A 21908-nucleotide genomic window follows, 5' to 3' on the forward strand; every position below is an offset into this window, starting at 1 on the left:
AACTCGTAACTTAAAGTGCTTGATTTGAACAGATGCTGCTGCCTGTCACATTATTCTGACAAATTCATATGGTGACCCCTAACTGAGAGATTATGAGAGAAAATCTCTACATGTAAACAGCAAAGGTTACAAAATAAGGAATTAGAAACATTTCAAAGGTTTTGGTAAATAAGCAAATGCCTGGCTGTGATGGCCCATAAAGGTACACTTAAAACACAATCTCCACCAACACCTTTAACTGGTTTGTGTTTCTGTAGTCAGCTTCAGCCCACCTTTTAAGGGAAAAGTCACTTAAACTTCCTGCCAACCTCTAGACAATAAACACAGGTCAATGAAATGACCCCAAAAATGAAAGAAATCAGACAATGTGTGTTTGTGTGAAAGTGAGTCCTGCGGTCACCTGCTTGGCGATGGCCCAGAACCGCTTTTCCAGCCAATCCAAGGACATCTGCAGCCCGACAGCTAAAAATAGAAAACACACAGAGACACGCGCAGCATTAAGACAGACACAGGGTAAGATGGACTCTGCAGAGGTGGTGCTGAACATTTTGCTGTGTTTGTGGAGGAAAGGGAGGTGGACAGGAAATCAATTCGACCCTCGGTTCACCTCTGTCGTGTCCTGACACCAATGAAGGGATGTAAACACTGATGAGCCTGATGGTGTGTGTGCTCCCTGCAGGCTGGGTAATGACACATCTCTCGGTAATGCTCTGTAGCAGCTTCATTACTGTGAGCATCAGACTGTAGTACACAGCAAGCATTTAGGAGCAAGTTGAATGGAGAACAGTTTATATTCTGCTGAGAATCCGTGTCAAGTTAAATCTGGGCTGATGTGTCTAAAGACTTCACTAAAACCCAGTTGACCACTTGCTGAAACCTTCGCCTGAAAAACATTGGTTCAATTAGTGTGTACAAACTGTAACTCAAAGCAGATTCATCTAGTGCTTTTCTAGAGTAGCTCTACATGATTCATAGTTTAAATGAATCCTTTATATTTCAACATGTATATTAAACAAATATGCGGGACTGCTTTCTTTAATTTTTGCAGTATTGCTAAAATTAGAAGCATCCTGTCTCAGAGTGATGCTGAAAAAATATTTCATTTATTTATTACTTCTACGCTGGACGACTGTAATTCATTATTATCAGGAAGTCCTAAAAACTCCCTGAAAAGCCTTCAGTTAATCCAAAATGCTGCAGCAAGAGTCCTGACAGGGACTAGAAAGAGAGAGCAGATTTCTCCTGTTTTGGCTTCCCTTCATTGGCTTCCTGTTAAATCCAGAATTCAAAATCCTGCTCCTCACATACAAGGTCTTAAATAATCAGGCCCCATCTTATCTTAATGACCTTGTAGTACCATATCACCCTATTAGAGCACTTCGCTCTCGCTCTGCAGGCCTACTTGTTGTTCCTAGAGTATTTAAAAGTAGAATGGGAGGCAGAGCCTTCAGTTTTCAGGCCCCTCTTCTGTGGATATAATATAACATTCAAGATGATCATGCTCACACTGGATTGGCTGTGTTCAGTGAATGAAGCCTACAGAAGTGTGAGTGAGTTAAAAATGTGCCAACCTGACAGCCAATCACTGATCTTGGTTTGACAAGATCAGGACACTGTAGCCATCCCTGTAAGTACATATAAGTACAGAAGTCATATAATGCACTGTAATTTAGTTTGTGTTTGTTTGCTTTTGAGCTGGTTTAAGCTGATGTTTTTTCATTTCTGTCACGCTGTAGAACCAAACCAAAGCATCTAAAGCAGGTAAAGCCTTACATGGTGTATGTCACATGCTAAATTGTAGGTAGTCTGAGGTAATTTCTTGTTCTTTGGCATCAGTAAAACATCCCTCTAAGGCCTTCAGCTAATCTAAAAGTATGAGGCAATGAACGCATTTTGGACGACACTGCGCTGATTGTTTGTTCCCTGCAGAATTGATTTCAAATATTATTAATTAAGCCCAGAGATTTCTAACCCAAAGTTATTAATCAGATCTGCCTCCTCTCTCAGCACAAGTCTCCAGGATGACTTTTTGTTTTGAGGTTAAAACTGGTAGAAACTGATCTGAAAGGGTTCCTTTGTTATGACTGAAGAGATGAAAGTTTCAAACCCTGCCATCACTGAAAACACTTTTAAACCCTTCTTTTGAAAAATTACTTTTTGTGAGTCATGACATTTCATATTGCTTTACCCATCATTCTTTCAGTGCTTTAACTATAGGGTATTTTTTTTAAAATACTTTTCCAGAAGTCGTCATTTTTATGGTGAAAGTAAAAGCTGATAACTAATTAAAAAGCTGCTTTCATCTGTCTTAAACTCTTGGTCTATGTTTTAATTACCACCATCCATTTCAAAGGTAAAAGTGCTGTGTGAGAAGAAAAAGCTTGATGGATGAGAACAATTACACAGCTAATGGACAAGGAAAGTGAGAATAAGACTAGAACAAAAACACTATCAACCTGCAAAATATTCTTCTTAGTGCTCTATAACTAACAACAAGGACAATCGAAGATGTTACCGTCACCATAAATGAGAGTCAGTAAGTGTGCACAGATCTGAATGGATTTAAGCTCACATGCTGGGTTATTGTGAAGACATTTCAAACAAAGTCTAACATTCAACATTCAAGTTCACCGGAGGCGCCGAGAGAGGCACTGCTGAAGGCCTTTAATGAGCAGTAATGAATGAGTGTCTACAAGGTGGACAGGAGGAACACGTTATAGTTGACGGGAACAGATGGACACGGGAAACAAAGGAAATCAATCAAAACAACAACATCGAAAATTAGGAAAAGAAAACTGGAACAACTTCTGCTTTGTTGTCAGAGTGAATGATCTCGTTACCATTCGTGCCACCACGGGGCATTTCAAAGTAGAATGGGAGGCAGACACCTCTCCTGTGGGGCCAGCTCCCAGCTTGCTTTCAGGAGACACACACCCTCTCTACTCATAAGATCAAAGTTTTCCTTTTTGATACATTTAGGGCTGGATAGGTGGTCCTGAACCCTCCCTTATTTATTCTGATAAATGAGCCCAGTCAATACTGGATTTTGACAAAAATTGAAGCAAGACTCCAACATCCAGTCAGACCTGGCATCTCCGCCCTGTATATTACTTGGTAACCTCCCCGTTACAGGACCTGTGGGAGTCGTTTCACCTCACAGCAACTTAATATCTGAAACTGTTTTTGTCACTTTCATAATGAAAACTCTTCTTCACGCAGGCAGCTGGTCTGCAGCCTACAGATGAGAGATACGAGGCGGCACGTCAAGCCTCTTGTGTTCTGGTATTATTGGAAAAGCCGAGCAGCCGTAAAACCTTTTATTTGTGGTCATTGCTTGTTATCGAGCTGCTAGTTATTGAGCCTTCCACCGACTGCAGACTCTGCTCTGATGCTGCAGTATGAAGAAAAAATAATACACTTTTGTCCGTTTGGTTGCTGCAGAGAGTTTCATCTCCATTCCTGCACTTTAGACTAAATTTTAGTCTAGTTTCTGAAGAACAGAGAATACTCAGTACTAATTGGCTGTGCAGAGGCAATGAGGCACCTCGCCGCGCTTTTAATACAGAACCGCAACTCATCATTAACGATCTCTGACACACTGACCTCCAACTTTTTACTTTGAGCCACATTTTTGCTCCTGGTTCTGCTGTGCTGCTGAGAACTGTGCAGTTTGTGATCCAGAGACTCTCTCAGTTTTGTTTGGGTAGATTAAAGATCTTTCAACTTTGAGCTTTTGATGTCTTCAAGCTGAAAGATGCTAGTCCATCCTGTGGGAAGAAATGCATTTGCCTCCCTCACAGGAACAGATTGTTTGTTCATTCATTCTCACCTCGTTCAATACAAATACCCAGCATAAAGTACTCTAAGAGCTTCCTAACAATTCAAGAAATATCTGTATAAACCTAAGTGGAAACTGTCTCTGGCAGCATTGGACCTGACAAAGTGTTTTCAGCTCATTTGGTGGTTCTGCTCAGTTTTAAGGCATGCTATAGTGAGCACATTGATTAGCTGTCTGGACACCATTTTACCCTCATTTTTGCTCTTATTAGTTTCCAGAGTAAGAGGCATAAAAAGCCCCTTTACACTCTCTTGGCAGCCAGAAATGGAAAGACTAGGACGGAACTTGTAGAGTATTTTGCAGATAAAAAGCTAATTTAGATATTCCCCACAGAGAGTGGTGGAGACTGAAAACAGAGCGCAAAGAAGTCATGTGCAGGAAGGCTGTTTGGTTTTTCATGTTACAGGTAACGTTGCCAGTGGACTTGCTAAGTATCTTAACTCCAGACTCTGCAGCTGCTGGCAAATGAATCATTGACCTCTTCAGAATAATTTGACTGACAGAAGTATCTTTGGTAGTATGTCTGTGAAGATTCTCAGTCATCCAGGTCATCGTAGTCTAAAGAGCAGTGTTGGGTAAGTTACTTTAAATTAGTAACTTAGTTACGTTACTAGTTACTTCTATCAAAAGTAACTCAGTTACTTCAAGTTACTCGTTACTTTCAAAGTAACAAGTTACTAGGGAAAGTAACTTTGGTTTTACTCAGAATTCTCTTGTTAATGTGTTGCTTCCATAACTTTGCCAGTCTTCTAGCTTGCTTACTTGCCACAAGTGCACTGTGCCACCTACCAATAGAAAGGAAAAGATAATGTGCATATTTCCATGAGAGAAATCCCACGCCTGGACCGTCATTGACTGCTGCCATGATTCTAGCCTACGTCACAGCGTCATGTGCGCCTTTTACATCCAACACAAAAACTGCAGTCGTGGTGCTTTCGATTGTACTCAGAACTCGGAAATTCTGCCTCCTGAATAGGAAGATGTAGGTAACACCAGACTGCAGATGAGCTGCATACAGGGCTGGACTGGGACAAAAAATCGGCCCGGGCATTTTGACTAGAGACCGGCCCACCATTATAGCAAAAATCATAAAGCCTTTGAATGAAAACAAACACTGTTGTGACAGTGATGTTCACTGTTCTGATGGTATATATGTATCAATCTATCAGTCGTTTGTTGTAAGATTCAGATAATTATTTTTTAAAAGCTAGACATTTTAAATGAAAATAAGAAAGAAAAGTATTTCTTTGTGCCCCCCTCTCCCTGTTAATGCCCTACCTGGCCCCCCTGGCAAAACTTTGCTAGACCCGCCCCTGCACAGTTACCAGCTGTCAGCTACATAAAAAAGGATCCTGGTGTTATTTGTCTCTCAGAAACAGTTCATAACTTCCCTTCAACTCATTCATGTCACCTAAAAGGTAAACCTGTTTCTCCATCACCTATTCAGCTCTGATGATTCAGTAAGGACATCTCCTGGTTTCATCTTCATGTTTCCCACTCACCAGATATACAAACCGACATCATGACCAGCAGCTTTACAGCTGTGGCTCCAGCAAACATCAGCTGATACTAGAAAGTAATATTAAATAAATTCTAACAACAGCTGATCAAGCTTAAACGTGCTGCTGTTGTTTAGCGCGACATCGGCTGGTTTCCTCTTTCTGGCGCAAAGTGGGCGATAAACAAACAAGAGAGAAAAGCTGATCAGCTGATCATTGATCAGTTTCATGATTGAAGTAGAAACAGGAGAGGGAGGGGGAGAGAATGAGAGAAGAAGAGGCAGCTGACAGCATAAAAGACAGAATAACTGCAGCTTTGTGTCTTTTTCATTGTAGCTGAATTACGGGACAAACTGTGTTTCTTTTCACCTCAATAAGAAACGCCTAATATTTTCTCTGAGTACGAGACGATTCCGTTTTTTAGGGGATGGTTGGCATCATAATAATTAACCTTATGAACAAAATAAAGTTCAACATCAGTAACATCATAGCTCCCACCCAGCTGTATAGAAACTCCGTCATGCTAGCTAGTAGGTAGTAGGAAAAAGTCAGCATAACGAAAATAAACTCCACCTAAACTTGGTTTATATCTGACCCAGATAGACTGCAGGTCATAACTTCTTTCCTGAAGTTCAGTTCACACTCGGACTGGCGGCCGCCTCAGGTCTCTCCTCTTGCCTCCACTTTCCCTCATCCACCTGCTGGCCTCCACCACTTGCTAATGTTACTGAATCTGTGGAAGCTCTGCGATAACCACCACACGAAGTAACGAATAACGAGCCTATCTAAATCTCAGTAACAACTAACGCGTTCCTGATTTTGACATAATAACTAGTTACCGTGCTCGTTACCACAATAATAACGTAGTTACTGTAACGCGTTACTTAATAACACGTTAGTCCCTACACTGCTAAAGAGCTTGGGGAAAAAAGCGTCTGGACTTCTTTAAGTAGCTTGAAGACGTTTCACCTCTCATCCGAGAAGCTTCTTCAGTTCTAAGGTCAAATGGTGGACAGTCCCAGATTTTAAGCCCTATGGGAGTGTCCCCAAGAGGGTCACGGACCCCCTATTGATCCTCTGCCTAATCAAACAAGCCAAGGTGTGAAAACGGGTGTAGGTCACAATCAGTCAAGGTTTCGGGTGAACCCATTGTGAGACCTAGCCCCCCTCTATCATGTGACTTACTGAGGTCAGATAGCCCAGGATCTGAGTGGGCGGATTATAGATGGCAGACAGTTGGTGTCGTAAACCACTGCCTCTGTTCAAAGATGGTCGCTCACAGTGGACATAGATGGCTTCTTTCACTCCTCTTTCAAACCATCTGTCTTCTCTGTCCTAAATGTGAACATCCATCCAAAAACAGTGGCAAAAGAGAAGAATTATTGGACGGATGAAGTTGATCTGTCACTGTTGGATGGGGAAACAGGCACCAGCAAGCTAATAATGAACAGAGCCCTGCTGATAAAGAGAAAATTGCAGATAGGCGTAATGTTAGACTTCATTTAGCCACAGGCTAAACAACAACAGCTCCTAATAGGAACAAGATCATATTTCTTACATGCATTTTACACTAAAATGTCACATTTGGGTAGACAAATATGTGAAAGTATCCATATAAAGGCACAGATGTGAACATAACTGTAATCTTAAGGGATTAAAAGATGATGTCACATCAATATTGTGCCTAAAATTTGTTTCTGCTAGTCCCACAAAAACAATCAGCTTCTGCCAGTTCAGTTCAAAGGTTGCTGGCTGCAGGTTGATGATGCAGCCTTTGGACAGCAAGGAAATTCTGTCTGTACTTTAAGAGAGTACAGTACTGGGACACCCCCCCCCGAGCTCAGTGTGTAATAGCAGGCTCGTAGCAGAAGGGGGAAATGTGACACTGCATTTGTGTTTGGGGAGTGTCCTGACCTTTGGGTCTTTTAAACCTCTTAAGGCATCACTCTCAGTCATTCCTCTAAAATAGCCTCTCTGCAGACTCACTGGTCTGCGGCTTTGCTCTGCCGTTTGATTTCATTTCTCAGTTTTTTTCTCCTTTCCTGTCAGCAGCGTCCTTATCGCCGCCCTTCAGAACTGCAGCTGAACTGTTTCTGCTGCAGTCTGCAAGGACGGGACAAAACAAGCACCACATTTATTCATGCTTCTTGACATAAAGTAAAAATACACACAAATACTGAGGGACTCATGTAACAGTTATTCTCCCTTTGTCTCTGAGTATTTTAATCTGTAGCTGAAGCCTGCATTTTATTTTAATAGACCACCAACTTCTCATTTGTGTTGAGTGTGCTGAAAAAGTGAGAGCACCACTCAGAACATAAAAATTTTATGATCCAATTTATTGTCAGCTCTGTTTATAGTGTTAATCTTATTCTTTAATATTCCATATACTTATGCATACCTTTACTGGCCTGTACATATGAATTTCTACCTACAGTAGCAATCTTTGAAAATTCCTCTTATTGTTTTTGATAACTGCATTTGTAGTTTCTGGATCGTGCTACAGTGTTGCTGAGGTAAGATGATTTCACCACAGTGATCAATATAGTTTATCTAACCCATTTTTATGAATGTGAAATGCAAATCTGACGATGCAGTAAGAGCCCTGAGTGGCCTGCTCTGTTTTCTTTCTTTATCTTTACTTACTCTTTATCCGATGCTTGTGTAGTTCAGCCTCTGTACATCTGCTATTTCAACTTTCACTGTGCTTCAGTAAGACTCATTATTTTTAGTTCAGTCAGGACCACGTTAGTACAAAGATGGTGGTTATTTCCTTCTCTTTCCATTTCACTAATTTATACTTGTCAGCATGTGTCTGTTCAGAGACCTCCCTGCTCTTCCACACACATACACGAGCAGAGAGGCAAACCCCCCAACACAGACCACAGCAGGCACTGATAGCAGCAGCAGATATAACACTGATGAAGTCACACAGCTTGAAAAGGGGGAGCTGGGTTGCAAAGCAGGCTGCAGAGCCCCATTAACAGTCAGGCTATGGCCCGAGACAAACAGAGACAACCAATCAGAGGTGAGACCCGAGTGCCTGACAGGTGGTTCCAGAAGGTTGCTTGCGGGGTGAAATTGGTGGAAAAGAGGTATATGGTGCTGCTCCTTGTGATTGCTTTTATTGTTAACAGGTTGCCGTGGTTGATTGTAGTTTGTATTAAAGACTCTGACTTTGAAAGTAAAAGTTGTTCCATTTAAAATGCACTAGTTTCAGCTTAAAATTTTATATTACAAGGTGAACATTCTCAATTTTTGGTTGGTATCACTGTTTTTAAAGTTAATCCTTGGTGGTTAGCAGTGTTGGTCAAGTTACTTGAAAAAAGTAATCAGTAACTAATTACCGATTACTTCCCCAAAAAAGTAATCCCGTTACTTTACTGATTACTTATTTTCAAAAGTAATTAATTACTTAGTTACTTTTTAAAAACACGATTTACAACCTGAATAGGTGATAAAGCGATAGATCTTTCAGCCCAATTCTACTTTTTCTGCACAATCCATCATACAAAATGTAATCAAATGGAAAAGTCTCTTTTTAAAACTTGTTTTATTAGTTTTAATCTTTTAATTTTATGCATCAAGCAAAAATTTAATTATAAGCACCATTCTCTGACTGGAAGAAATTTGTTTAACATTTAAACCTATTTTCTGCACATTCCAGCACATAAAATAAAATATTTTTTTGTGTTTACACTCAGTCTTTCAAATAGATGCAAGTAAAACACAGCAGAAAATAAATAACATCCAACTAGCGGTCCTGTTGCTCTATTTTCACCTGTAAAGCAGGAGTGGGTTAGGCGGAGGTTTACCCTGGTGCAGGTGTGCCGCAGCGGTCAGTTGAAGAATCCGCGAGTTTCTCTGTGAGTTTCCCATTACCTCATAGCGCACTTGGTGCTTGCTTGGAAGTTTAGGGTTTTTTTTTCGCTGTAAAAAGATGTTTTCTTTCCACGCACAACGGACGCTGTTTTTGTCACTTTTTATGGAATCAAACTTAAAATAAGGTCAGTACTTCCACACTTTAAACGCTGCACGCTCATACTCTCTCGCACTTGATATATTATCCATTGTTGATCTGCACACAGCTGTTGTCACGAACGTCGCACTTGCTTACGTCACTGTCATGAGACATTCTCGCAAGTGCATTTAGACAAGTGCAATCACCAGCACCAACTGGTCGGGTCATACATATTTTCCCTCGCAGAGGTTGGAGATTAACAGAAAACTGACATATTTTTAGAAATGCAAATTTCAGCATCTGGCATCGGAGAGCTAACATAGCACGGAGGATGCTAACTGCAAGGATCAACAGTTTGGAGGTATTCCACATCGTCACATACATCAAGAGCTTCTCTCTGACTGTGTACAAAAGGTTTTGACTTAGCTTGTTAACTCATTATGTCCCATGTAACCACAGACAGTCTGTGGGTGGAAACTTTAATTAAGCTGATGTAACAAGTTGTCATCGACACATTATTTTATGCCACCTGTGTCTCTCTGCTCCACTCTGTGTATGATTGTCTAATTATTAAGTAATTTTCCTTTCTTTTCTTTTTTATTTTACTAACAAAGAGAAATTCAGTACATTTATATTCTTGAATGTGATACACGTTTGGTATACTTTGTTGCTAAGTGAGGAGAGAAGTGTTTAAGTCGAGCCTAACGTTGCCTCAAACATAAGGATGAGTCCCAGCATTTTCCTCAAAGTGATAAATAAAGTTTATTCCAGGGATGTCAAACTCACTGCACAGTAAATCCCTGATATATTTAAATTGAAGGAAAAAAAGTGCAATTTCAATAATAAATCTCATTTTTTCCCTACATGACAAAGAAATGCTGCTGTAGTACATTAAAAGTCTGCCAAGCATGACTCTTTGGGCATAAATTGTAAGAAATGAATGTGTAAAATTACAGACAAGGTCCTGTTAGCTCATTGCACATACTTTCTTGTAATTATAAAATGGAACAGTTTGGTTTTTTTCACAGTCCATTGTCCATTTTTTACTGAAACCACACTGTTAAAATCAGAAATTTATCTTGTAGATTGTGAAAAACAAGAATTTTCTGTCATTTAATTATTCATCTAGTTCTTATTTACTTTAGTGTCAGTGGGGGAGCTCCTTATCAGCAGGAATGGCCATAAAACAGTTAAAAGTTTATGCCCTCACACACATTTCCAAAGCCGTCCAGTGGACCAGATTGGGGTCTGCCTTATTAATTTAACACTGATATGGGATCAGTGCTCTGCATCAGCAGTTACCTGAAGTCAAAGTTTTTGTATCGTCTTCATAAATCCATCTTATGATGTCTCATATAAACACTAATACTTCTGACAAATTAGATCGTTTTAGTCTCTCTAGCACGTTGTAAATTTGCTGCCCTGGCACATGCAGTAGTTAAGGTACTGTGAAGAAATACTACCGATTACTTTCTCTCCGACTCTCTTCATTCAGAGCTCAGCCTGCAGCTGCAACGCACTCTGCTGTTACTATTTCTGTCAAACAGCTTTAATGCACATTACACACTCGATGCAACACAGAGAGGACGGGTGCTCCAGCGCACCAACACGCATACACCCACGCGCACACACGCAGCATTAGCAGCAGCATGTGGCTTCCCTAGCCCTCTCTCTCTCCCTCTTTTTTTACACACAGAGGCTCGCCCGTCCTCAGTCGGTGGGCTGGGTGTGTGCTGGACAGAGCGCACAACGATCAGAGGAAGCCAAGACAGCGAGCAACGTGAACGAAGACGAGGAGAACGAATGTGAGCCGTGTTTGATCCGGAATAAAACTCCAGATTCTGGTTTGAACAAAGACTCGAGCCTCTGGCTTTTAAACCGAAACCACTTTGTGCCCTTGAAGAGAGAAAGCTGGTTCAATCAGAATCCAGAAATCGCTGCCTTTAGAGCTGCTCCTTTACCGAATGCTGCATATGAAGGAGAAGAAGAACAGTTCCTCTCCTCTTTCTCTCTTTGGAGGCTGAAACTGCAGCAGATGGTGAGCGGCTCTTGTGTGTGTGTGTGTGTGTGTGTGTGTGTGTGGTGGGGGGTGGGGTGGGGTGGGGGGGGGGTGTATGCTCAGTAACATGCCTTTGAAAGTGTGTGTTTTTGTCTATACACCTGTGCATGAGGGTGAACAATAGGTGAGCAGAAATAAGTGGACACTCTTGTCCACTGTAACTTTAACTTAGTGTTTGTTTCAGCCTGTTTCATCTCTCTGCCAGACCTGCAACTTTTCATTTCATTCATGATGATTATTTCCATTTTTAATCCATTGTGAAACTGGACAAACGTGTCCCGTATCCCACAGATTAAAATAGCACCTTGACTTACTGTTGCAGCTGTAGGGCATGTAATGAGTACTTTGGGTTTCCACAGTTTGCCCCTATACATCTCCCCCCATGCACCGGGAAATTGCCATAAAGGAATGATTTTTCCAGTGTGGTGTGGAGATCTGCACAGAATCATGCCTGTGAGCCAGACCTCATCACCATGGATCAGTGTTTGACTTCACAAATTTTTATGAGCTTGAATGGGAAACCGGGCTGTTAGTGACGCCCGTTAATGTCCAGACTTTGGAGTCCCCCGTTCATCCAACACACACGGCTGAAATCTTTGGGTGTCCACATACTTCAGGCCATGCAGAGTACAAGCTGATGCTTTTAATAGAAAGAGAGTCTAAAAGCGTGTGGGAGTGAGCTTGTGTGTGTGTGTGTGCGCGCTTTTGGCATGTATTCAGTGTGTGTATGTGTGCGTGTTGTTTACTTGCTCCCTGTTGTCTCCCTGCCCGCCTCAGTGTGGATGCTGCAGTGTGTTTGTGCTCTCGGCCTTTTGGACCCAACGCTCGGATGCCTCATTCTCAGGCTGTTTGGAGGAAAAGTGCAGCCACGGGGGGGTGGGGGGGTGGGGGAGAGACTGCCTGTCAGAGGCCATTAAGCAGCTCGCCGGATGCCAAGTTAGAGCCCAGAAAAGCATGGCGATGCACTGCAGATGAAGCGGGGAACGTCACATGGCAGCACTTCAATGACAAAATCCGAACAGTGGAGTTTTAAATCGAGATAATAACCCTCCACTTTTCCACATAAGTGGAAAGCTGTTTGCTGATTTGTCTTACACCATTTCAGCCTGAGCAGATAATGAAAGGCTTAAAGAGAGAACTTTAAGTGAGAAGGCTGTTGTTAGAATCGCTGCACAGTCAATAAAAAGATGATATAAAGAAATAAGAGCAGCATTAACGATCAAGAGGTTTTTGAGGAAATGTTTTTGAAGCCTCAAGGTCTGATTTAATGACCAGAACCACTGCTGGCAGTTACAGCGGGACAAAAACCTAATTTGATCAGAGAGACGTGGAGCTGAGGGGGAAACTCCAGTTCACCTCAATTCAACAACAGATTTTTGGAGCACTGTGTAAGAAACACTGTGGTGTTACAGCTTGGGGATAAGTTAATAACTAAAGGTAAAATGTCACAGATCCCTGTAGCCTTTTACCTTCAGCAGATGTCAGGAAGGATAACTGAAACATCAATTTCACCCAGTAATTTAGCACATGCATATAACATAATGCTTTCAGTCACTCATTCAAGTGACTTTCATTCAGTAATGGTTGAAACAAAGCAAAATCCTCTGAATTATCCCCAATAATTCAGAGACGTCACCTGCATTGTGAAAACATCGCGGCCTAATTCAAACCTCACTGACGCTCGCTTCTTGAACCCCGTTAATCTCAGAGTCGGGGGGAATGGTTTTAAGGTCAGTCCATTAATACAAATGTAACCTGCTAAATGATGAGGAAATATTTATTTTGACACACTGGAATTAACCTATTAAAGCCCAGGTAGAACTCCAGGGTGTTTACTAGTCACTATTTGTCTGTTTCTTGTTTAAACTAGTGATAAAAAGCAGTTAATTAACCCTGATAATGTCCTCCCGATTGCCATACACCTGTTGTCCTCAGGGGTCAGAAATGACCCCAGGACAGCACATGGGTTAAAACAATGCTAAACTTATTTGAATGTGTTAGCGAGCAGCGATTCACAGCAAAAGACCGGCAGAGGCTACAGTGCTTGTTGCTAATCTACCCCAGGAGCTAACCATGGTACTGAAATAAAGACAAATCCTATCAAGCATTACACTGTTATTCACCAACATTAAGTAAGTATTTGGATTTTTGTGTCATTGTTCACAACAAGCAATTTTATAGTAATAAATGGGTATAAAACTGGTTGTATTACAGCTACCAATCGCCAGTATGTCTGATTAAACTAACCCAACTACAAAGCAACCATTTAATATTATAATGACTGAGCTCGTACATCAACTTGAATAAACCAAGGAACTCACTTCCTTGATATACACATAGGAAGACACACTCAGTGTGGAACTTAGACTGCTGCAGAGAAACAACCAACAAGGTGACATTCTCCAAAAAGAAAATCATGGCTGCATGATGCTAGCTGTTACCAGAGTGGCTCAGTGTGTATGAGCAGATCGGCTGTATATTGTTTACCGCTGTGAAAGCGATTTAACTGACAGGCCAAACAAAACAGCAGATGTGTGTGTGGTAATAGTACGATAATAAAAACCGAGACAGCGCGGGTCAGAGGCTGGTCGGGGCGGGCGGGGCGGGAGGAAGTGTTTTCTGGGATCAGATGTTTAAACAACATCTGGACTCCTGCACAGGCATCTGTCCTGCTCAGGGATTGAAACTGGGGTTTTAATCTGCAACCCCTCGCAGCTGTGTGGGTGGCGTCTAATCTGGCTGATGGTGCATTTGACAAGCTGCTTCAACTCAACAGCCGTTTACTCACAAAACCTCCATAAAGTTGAAACACAGGAGGAACGGAGGAACATTTTGCTTCAGTTTTTATAACTGGGAAAGCTTTTACTGGGACGTTACTGTGGGAGGATCCATGCTGTGTCCTGCAGAATGAGGAGGAATATGGGCTTCTGGAGTGGGAAACATTTGAACATTGAAGAGACATAAAACCCACAAAGAATATTACAGTATAGCTCAAACCACAGGAGCGCAATTATTTCAAAGAGTTCTATAACCCAATATTGTGTGATTAGTAGAGCTGGATATTAAACTTTAATACTTTATGGCCCCAGAAAATATATACACATATATATCAAAAACATGCTTCTCCGGGCTCGGTGTAGAAGAGCATGCAAAGTGCACTTTTACACTTCTAACCTATCAGAACGTAGGAAAGCACAGGATAGGATGAAATACTTTCTCTGCAGATCCTCAGAGGCCATACTGGCACTGCAAGTCTCAGTCTCTGGGGCGTCTCCAGGATTTTTTAAATGGTGCGGAAAAGAGAAGGAGACCAAGAACAAGGCAGAGATGTCCCACAGGAAATCAGAATATTTGCTCTGAAATAAATGCAGTGTAGAAAATTGGCATAGAAGTAGCACTACCCCAGAGACTAAAGATTGTAAAATATGGTTTCAATGCCAAACAAAGTGGGGAAACAAATATTTACTCTGTACTTAAGAAAAAGTCATAATAATTCTTAATAAGGAAGATGTCTTAGCATCCTGATAGAATCAGTAGTAATCATGTGAAAAGGAGGATTTCACAGGACTCCGTACTTTAGCAGCAACAAGTTGCAGAAACTGTTTTCTGTACGACTTTATCAATCTCTCACATCCCTGTGGAGGAATTTGGTCCACTCTTCAGTTCACTGAGGTTTGCCACATTTATTTATGCACAGCTCTCTGAAGGGCCCACCACAGCATCAGAGATTATTGCCCTGTAGTGTGATCCATTTTGGACAAAGCTTTAGCTGTTGGACAGTTGGCCTCACGTTTAGCTTGAGAACACCTGACTCAGTCAAGGTGCGTGGATCCTGTGGCTGCACAACAAACCCAAATCATCAGGCCCTTATCACCGTGTGGACAGTTAGTATAAGCTGTTTGTGCATTACTGCCAAACAGCTCCACTTTGGTCCAAAGAACATCTTTCCCAAAGTCTTTTCGTTTGTTGAGATGCAGCTTTGCAAACCTAAGCTGTGCTGTCCTTTTTAGAGAGAAGAGGTTTTCTCCTGGCAACCTTTCCAAACAAGCCATACTTGTTCAGTCTCTTTCTAACTGTACTGCCATGAACTTCGACATTTAACATGCTCACTGAACTAACCTGTAGAGTCTGAGATGGAGCTTTTGGGTTGTTCTCTGACCATTGCACCGGGTGAATTTGCTGAGAATGTGTTAACACAGAATACTTAAATACTTTAAATCAGCAAACTGACAAAACTTGTGCTTTAATAGAGCTGCTCACACTTGCTGATGATCAGTTAATCAAGTAATTTGATTAGCAGCACCTTGCTGCTACTTACCCTCTCACTTCCCATGGAAGAAATAAGGGTGGACTTTATAACACATTCCTGGAACATCAATTTCGATCCATTAATATATTCATTGGTTTAGCATTGTAGCTATAGATGACTTTAACTCATTGTACACTGCTGATTAGTATTTATTTATTTATTTTTTAATTTAGAGCAGCGGTCTCCAACCCCTGGGCCATGGACCAGTACTGGACCATGAGTCGTTTGGTACCGGGCTGCAAGATTTGAGGCTCGGGTGTAAAGTTTTGATCGTTATTTTTTAATCGTTTTTATCGTTATTTTTTAATCGTTTTTATCGTTAACTCGGTTTCCCTGGGTCTTTTCCCGTGTGTTATGAATAAATCTTCCTTTTTTGGTACCAATACCGGTTTCATTTGTTGTATTTATCTGTGACACCTTAAAGGCCGGTCCGTGAATATATCGTTCGACATAAACCGGCCCGTGGCGCAAAAAAGGTTGGGGACCGCTGATTTGGAGTTTAAAATCTGCAAAATAACATGCAACTAAAGCTTTATCCTATTTATATTTTAAATATTTGCTTCCATTTTGATTCATACAATAGACTAACTCAGGTATTTACCAGAGCTAGCATCAAAAGCCTCCATCAGAAAAAACCCCAGCAGTCTTTCCTTGACTGTCTCACAGACTGTATTTTTTTATGAATAAACCCACTGGGAAAATTTGATTTTGGACCTAGCGTCCTCGACCTACACCCAGCAGCCTCTGCGCTCTCAGGGGTGTCCTTAAAAGTCCAAAGAAGGAGACGCCGAGTAGGGCAGAGAGGAGGGCGAGCTACAAGGAGCGAACGACTGAGGAGAGAAACAGCAGAAAAGCAGCCAGGAGCAACTTCACAGATTGATAAACAGAAGATGACACACCAGCCCCTACGTTTGTTTTTGGTCCTCGGCTCGCAGCTGCGCATGTGTTTGAGTGTGCAGCGGCGGGCGAGTGTAGAGCACCGAGGGTGCTCACTGGTACTTTAATCCCAAAGTAAAGGGATCTGGATAAAGACATCGAGTTCAGCTCTGCCTGAAGGATTTATACAATGTGAGATTTTGTTCTTTCTACAAATACTTCGGATCCAGCACCAACATCAGAAAGCATCAGAGGTGATTTTTTCTGCATGCTCATCCTCTTAAGGGCAACTCTGAAGATCAAATGCAAATGACAGCTGTCCCTCAAAGTCTGGTTGCAGGATTCTCATTTCACTCCCCTTCACAGTGTGCAGAACACAAAAGCCAACACACTGGGGTTACTCTGCCTCTGCTTTGGTTTTGTTGAGGTGATGGCTTCTGATGAGGACAGTCTAATCCTGCAGACACTCTGAGCACCAGTACTTACAGTACATTATCTTCTATTCATACACAGAGGATGTGCCTGTCAATATCATCCTGGGATGAAGGCCCTGATTTTTTTTCCCCTGGTCTCTTGATGATGTAAAGTGACGTCAAATATTCTTTGAGGGAGCCATTATCTCGCTTCTATACCTGCATTGTAATTTCCCCTGTTTTCTAATGTCAGTTGTACCCCGAAGGCGACTTTCTGCCTCACACAGTTCACAGCAGAGTGACGGACATCTTTGTGCCAAGTTAACAAAAGAAGGACCTGCAACAAAAGAAAGACCTTGAGGCAGCGTTTCTCCAGCTCTTTACAGCAGTTAAAGATGGATGGTGGAGTGACAGCACTTTTCTTTTTCCACTGCAGCTTTATCTCCCCCTGCACACTTTCCTCTGCATATCAGAAGTGCCCCAAACATCCAAAGATATCAAGAGAAGTAAAGTCAATGATTTATTTATTTTTTTATAAAAAAGAGAGAATCGTCAAAAAATGTAAACAGTTTTCTTGATTGCATGTGTGAAACAATGCTGTACTGTATCCACAGCGTACATGAACTGCGAGTGGGCGTTAAGAAGACAAAAGTTGGCAATGACTTTTCCTCTGATGTTGGTGGATGAAAACACAGAGGATTATTCCACTTCAGCATGAAGCGCATTGTGTGTTTTCTCTGAGCAAGAAAGGAGAAGAATGAAAAGGATTGAGGGCGTGCAAAAAAGCTGCCCATTACAGCACAAGTCTGCAGTTTTTAATCTGACATACTCCACTTAATCTTCCATACTGAGCTGCACTCTTTGTGGTTTAAATTAAAAACAGGCTTGTAGAAAGAAAACAATCAGTTTGAAGCCCTGGACCAGAAGGAAAAGACAGCAGTGAGTGGATAAATGTAAACCTGAATAAAGATAAAGCATCACAAAGATGACCTGTTATTCTAAAAGGGCGGCTTTTTTCCCCAGTCGTCCAAAATTCCCAAATTAAAGTCCAGTTCACCTTCTCGTCTTACCTAACAGACATGGCTAGGACGGTCACTGGATGCTATGAGTCTGCACACAAATCTCTGTATGTAGTTTCATTTTTTCTTTATCTAGTTCCAAAAACACTCATCAATCCTCTTCAAACTATCTGTGTGTGCAGCTGGGAGCCCGAGTAAGTGGAGTGCTGAGTTTGAAGTCATTTGAATGAGTGATTTTCATATTTTGGATAAAATTTGTTCTCCACTCTGTGTGTAGGGGGAGGGGTGCATACAGGATACATGAACCTTTTCCTTTCACTCTGAACCCTACATTTGTTTCAGTAGCCTTAGTAATGGTACTATTACAATGCCCATATACTATATACATACAATACTTATACTCCAGTATTTCTTTGCACTTTTACCTTACTTTTGGATGGAAATATCAGACTTGTTAAACTATTTGTTGTAAAGATTTAGTTCATCTTCATGTTTCAGCATTAAAGAAATATACATTCTTATGAACTTAAGTTACGTTAAGTTCTTTAAGTACATTTTGAAACTAAACATTATACAGTATTAATGGTAGTATTATAACTTTTACTTATACTCTTTTACTCATATCATAAAATATTTGTTTGTGTTTATGAAACTAATTATGTACCTTATCCTTTAGGCTACAGTCTCGTGCTGATTAATAATATTTGCAACTATTTTTTGTAAAAGATCTCAATAATAGTTCACATTGGGGAACAATTTGCAACTCCGCGTCAGCGTTTGACACATTCATGTTTAGCTCTGCATGTACATTTTTTTTCAGGACACTCTCCAAAGCTGAAAGTTTGCGTGACCCGGCCGAGAGAGAGAACAGCTGGATGGCAGCCTGAGGTTTCAGTGGATTTGATGTGGCAGACATGAAGAACCAGCACCAGTATGGACGAAGTCATCTGGAGAGACTGGGTGAGTCCAATTCATATACTATACAAAACCTATATCTTCACCTAAATATAATGTATAGTTTACCTACCAGAAAGCTAAAATTAAGTGTGCCGACAAACCTGAGAGACTCCAGCACTGGTGACTGAGACGTCAACATGAATCACTGCAGGAATTAATCTGATGCCTTCATTTATGCTCCTGTTCTTATGAAGAGATGTGGAGCACACTGTTCTCTACATCGCTCTCTTTCTGAGCTTCAGTGATCAAGTGATCTGCTTATAACAGAGGAAAATCTACTATGATTCATTAAAAAGCAAATTTAGGTGAACTGAGGGAAGTAGGCTTGCAAGTTTACAACATTAAACTGAATATAGCTTCACAGAGTTAATGCATGAGGTTTAAATGTTTCTAAAATATGTACTGATTAGTTTTGGCAGTGTAAAAGACGCTGTTATTCTGTTCGTTTCTCGTGTCTTCCAGTCTGCGTGGCTCTGTCCACTCTGGTGTTGGTTCTGCTGGGACTTCTGGGTTCCGTCACAGGCTGTCCTGGTGTCTGCACCTGCTATGGCAATACGACTGACTGCACTGCTGTTGGACTCCTCTCTCTGACGCCTATCCTTGGGCTGCTCGCCCAGGACTCTCTGGCACTCCACCTACCCCAGAACAATCTCACCTTCCTGGGCAAAGCTGAGCTGTCCAACCTCAGCAGCCTGGAGGTACTGGATCTTTCCCAGAACCACTTTTCAACCGTGCAGCCAGGAGCTTTCCTAGGCCTGAACAGCCTGCGTCGCTTAAACCTGTCCACCAACTACCTCAGTAAACTCAATAGCAGCACAGTGACAGTCGAGGCCTTCAATGGAAGTCAGGGGAGTATTGGATTGAGCAAGGAGGTTTTCAAGGGGCTATGGCAGCTGCAGGAACTCGATCTGTCCTCCAACGGCCTCCTGTGGCTGCCCAAGGGCCTGCTGGATGGGCTTCAGAGACTCACCTGGCTGTCTCTGGCCAGCAACCGGCTTGTCACCCTGGACAGAGTCACATTTGAACCCCTGGTGGGGCTACAGCACCTCCTGCTGGTAGGAAACCCTTGGAAATGCGATTGCAAGCTGAGAGACTTCAAGCACTGGATGGAGTGGTTGATTTACAGGGGTGAGCAGGGCTGTTAGCAGGCCTCTCCATATCTCAAATACTTTAAGACTGTACCGGAGCGAGTCTGGGGTGTATAATCTAAGCAATTAATCTCCGCTCTGCAGGATGGATGTATGCTGAGCAAAGACATCCAAGAGTACAATGACCTCTATATCTTTCAATCCTTCCCTGTCTCTCCTGGTTCCCTTCTTTCTCCCTTCCTCCTTCTTTCCCCTTGTTTTTGTGTCCCCTCTCCATCTGTTTTATAGATGGGCAGGTAGATGTGATGCAGTGCAGCCTCCCGGAGGATTTGAAGGGCAGGGACATCCGCAGCGTGCCAGCAGAGATGTTCAGCTACTGCCTCCAGACTTCAACCAAGGAAGGCGCCACCCGGCCTCCTTGCCCGCCCGGCCGGGTCGGAGGTGCCGATGATTGCATCCGTCAGCGCTACAGACCCGTGAGCGTCCGCCGGGCACAGGGCACGCAGGTAGTTGCGGCCGTTGTGTGCGGCACAGTGTGCGTCATGATGGTGGTGGCAGCGACTTACGGGTGTGTCTACGCCTCGCTGGTAGCCCGCTACCAGAAAGAGATGAAGAGCCGCGGGCAGCCCCTGATGGCTGAGTCTGGAGCTGACACCGACCTGGAAGACGGGCAGACGTCATCCCCGACCTCACTGGAGGAAATGCCACCCAAAGAGGCCTGCGGCTTCGTGCACAGTTATCGAATCAGCAGTTTCTAACACACTGATTTCTGCCTCTGTACTTCAGCTCTCATCACTGATGAGACGAGGTCTGCAGAGAGAAACCCTGCAGCTCACTGGGCGAAACTCTCCGGGTGGGGACTGATTGTGCAGCTTAATGGAGCGGACTAAATCCAGTGAAGCTGTGATTCTGCAGTACTTCTTTTAATGTATGGATGCTCTGTGAATTGTTATTCCCTGCGCTGCATCCCTCAGCCAGCTTTGAAACTTCTCTCAAGCTGCTGTTTGGCACTTCTGCACCTTGACTTTCCCTTCATGTGTGTTTCTTCTTTAGAAATATCAATCTACGTTTAGTTCCCGTCTTTGGATCTGAGCCCAAGAAGCACAAAGTCAAAAAGTACAAACGTCTGTGAATGTGTGACATTTCTCTTGATGTGAGCTGCAAAAAATTACTTTTCTCTTAATCAGCTGTGCGTGTTTTACATTCCCCATTCTGCAGAATAATTCTTTGTACCTGTGTTAGGTGGATGCCCCCGCTGAATCTCCTCAGAATAACAAACACTTTGAACCACATCAGAATTCTGCTGCTGTCAGGTAAACGCTGCTTTAAGCTTCATCACAGGTTAACTGCATTCAAACAATACTAGAGCTGTACTGCCACCTAGAGGGCAAGCTTAGAGCTACAACAGCTTCTAATCCAGCACAACGAAACAGCGATGACTATTATCTCCAACATTGTGAAGTAAAGAAAGAGCGTGAGGAGATCAGCTCACATGTGATAAGCACATGAAATAAATTGAAGTGTAATTGAACTCAAGGACTGTTAATCATGCTGAAGGTAATAAACTCTTTATTTATCTAAACTGGGTATTTTTTCTTTTTAAATTCCCTTGTAACCACAAAACAAGACAGAATCTAACATGATGACAAAGTTAACCAGTGACAAACAGCCTTATTCATCACATTCATTATTACACACCTAAGTGTTATGATACTTGAATCAGTCACTTTTCTTGTTTCATCTGAAAGTATTTAAGAAATGTGGCGTCTAGTGTAGGTTCTACCCTCAAACTTGCAAACATGATGGTATGCCCTTTAGGCAAGCATCCTCATGGTGGTTAACCTTGCATTATTCTGCGAATAATCCTTGGAGTGTTTTTGGTCCATTTC

The 21908-nt window shown here is 42.2% G+C and overlaps 2 protein-coding genes across 6 annotated transcripts in view; one reads left to right on the forward strand and one right to left on the reverse strand.

The window, feature by feature from the left end:
• Positions 1–21908, reverse strand: part of LOC146384448 (voltage-dependent calcium channel subunit alpha-2/delta-4-like) — an 82101-nt gene that overhangs the window by 23344 nt on the left and 36849 nt on the right. For all 5 annotated transcript variants that reach the window (XM_084936401.1, XM_084936400.1, XM_084936403.1 and 2 more), the window contains one exon: positions 401–462. In XM_084936401.1, the coding sequence (XP_084792527.1) occupies positions 401–462 (62 nt within the window). The remainder of the gene's footprint in view (positions 1–400; positions 463–21908) is intronic.
• Positions 10846–21601, forward strand: LOC146384449 (leucine-rich repeat-containing protein 52-like). The gene is made up of 4 exons (XM_084936407.1): positions 10846–11336; positions 18795–18934; positions 19394–20059; positions 20308–21601. The coding sequence occupies exons 2-4, from the start codon at positions 18889–18891 to the stop codon at positions 20775–20777; spliced, it is 1182 nt and encodes a 393-aa protein (XP_084792533.1). The 5' UTR covers positions 10846–11336; positions 18795–18888; the 3' UTR covers positions 20778–21601.

The sequence above is a fragment of the Perissodus microlepis genome, chromosome 7, assembly GCF_051167445.1.
Source record: "Perissodus microlepis isolate ML-2025 ecotype Zambia chromosome 7, ASM5116744v1, whole genome shotgun sequence".
NCBI lineage: Eukaryota > Metazoa > Chordata > Actinopteri > Cichliformes > Cichlidae > Perissodus > Perissodus microlepis.

What these genes read in the sequence shown, in the direction of transcription:
- LOC146384449 (XM_084936407.1), top strand. Translation starts at nt 18,889, where the DNA reads ATGAAGAACCAGCACCAGTATGGACGAAGTCATCTGGAGAGACTGG. An exon ending in AAGTCATCTGGAGAGACTGG is followed by an intron (nt 18,935 to 19,393) that starts GTGAGTCCAATT and finishes CGTGTCTTCCAG; the next exon opens with TCTGCGTGGCTCTGTCCACT. An exon ending in GGAGTGGTTGATTTACAGGG is followed by an intron (nt 20,060 to 20,307) that starts GTGAGCAGGGCT and finishes TCTGTTTTATAG; the next exon opens with ATGGGCAGGTAGATGTGATG.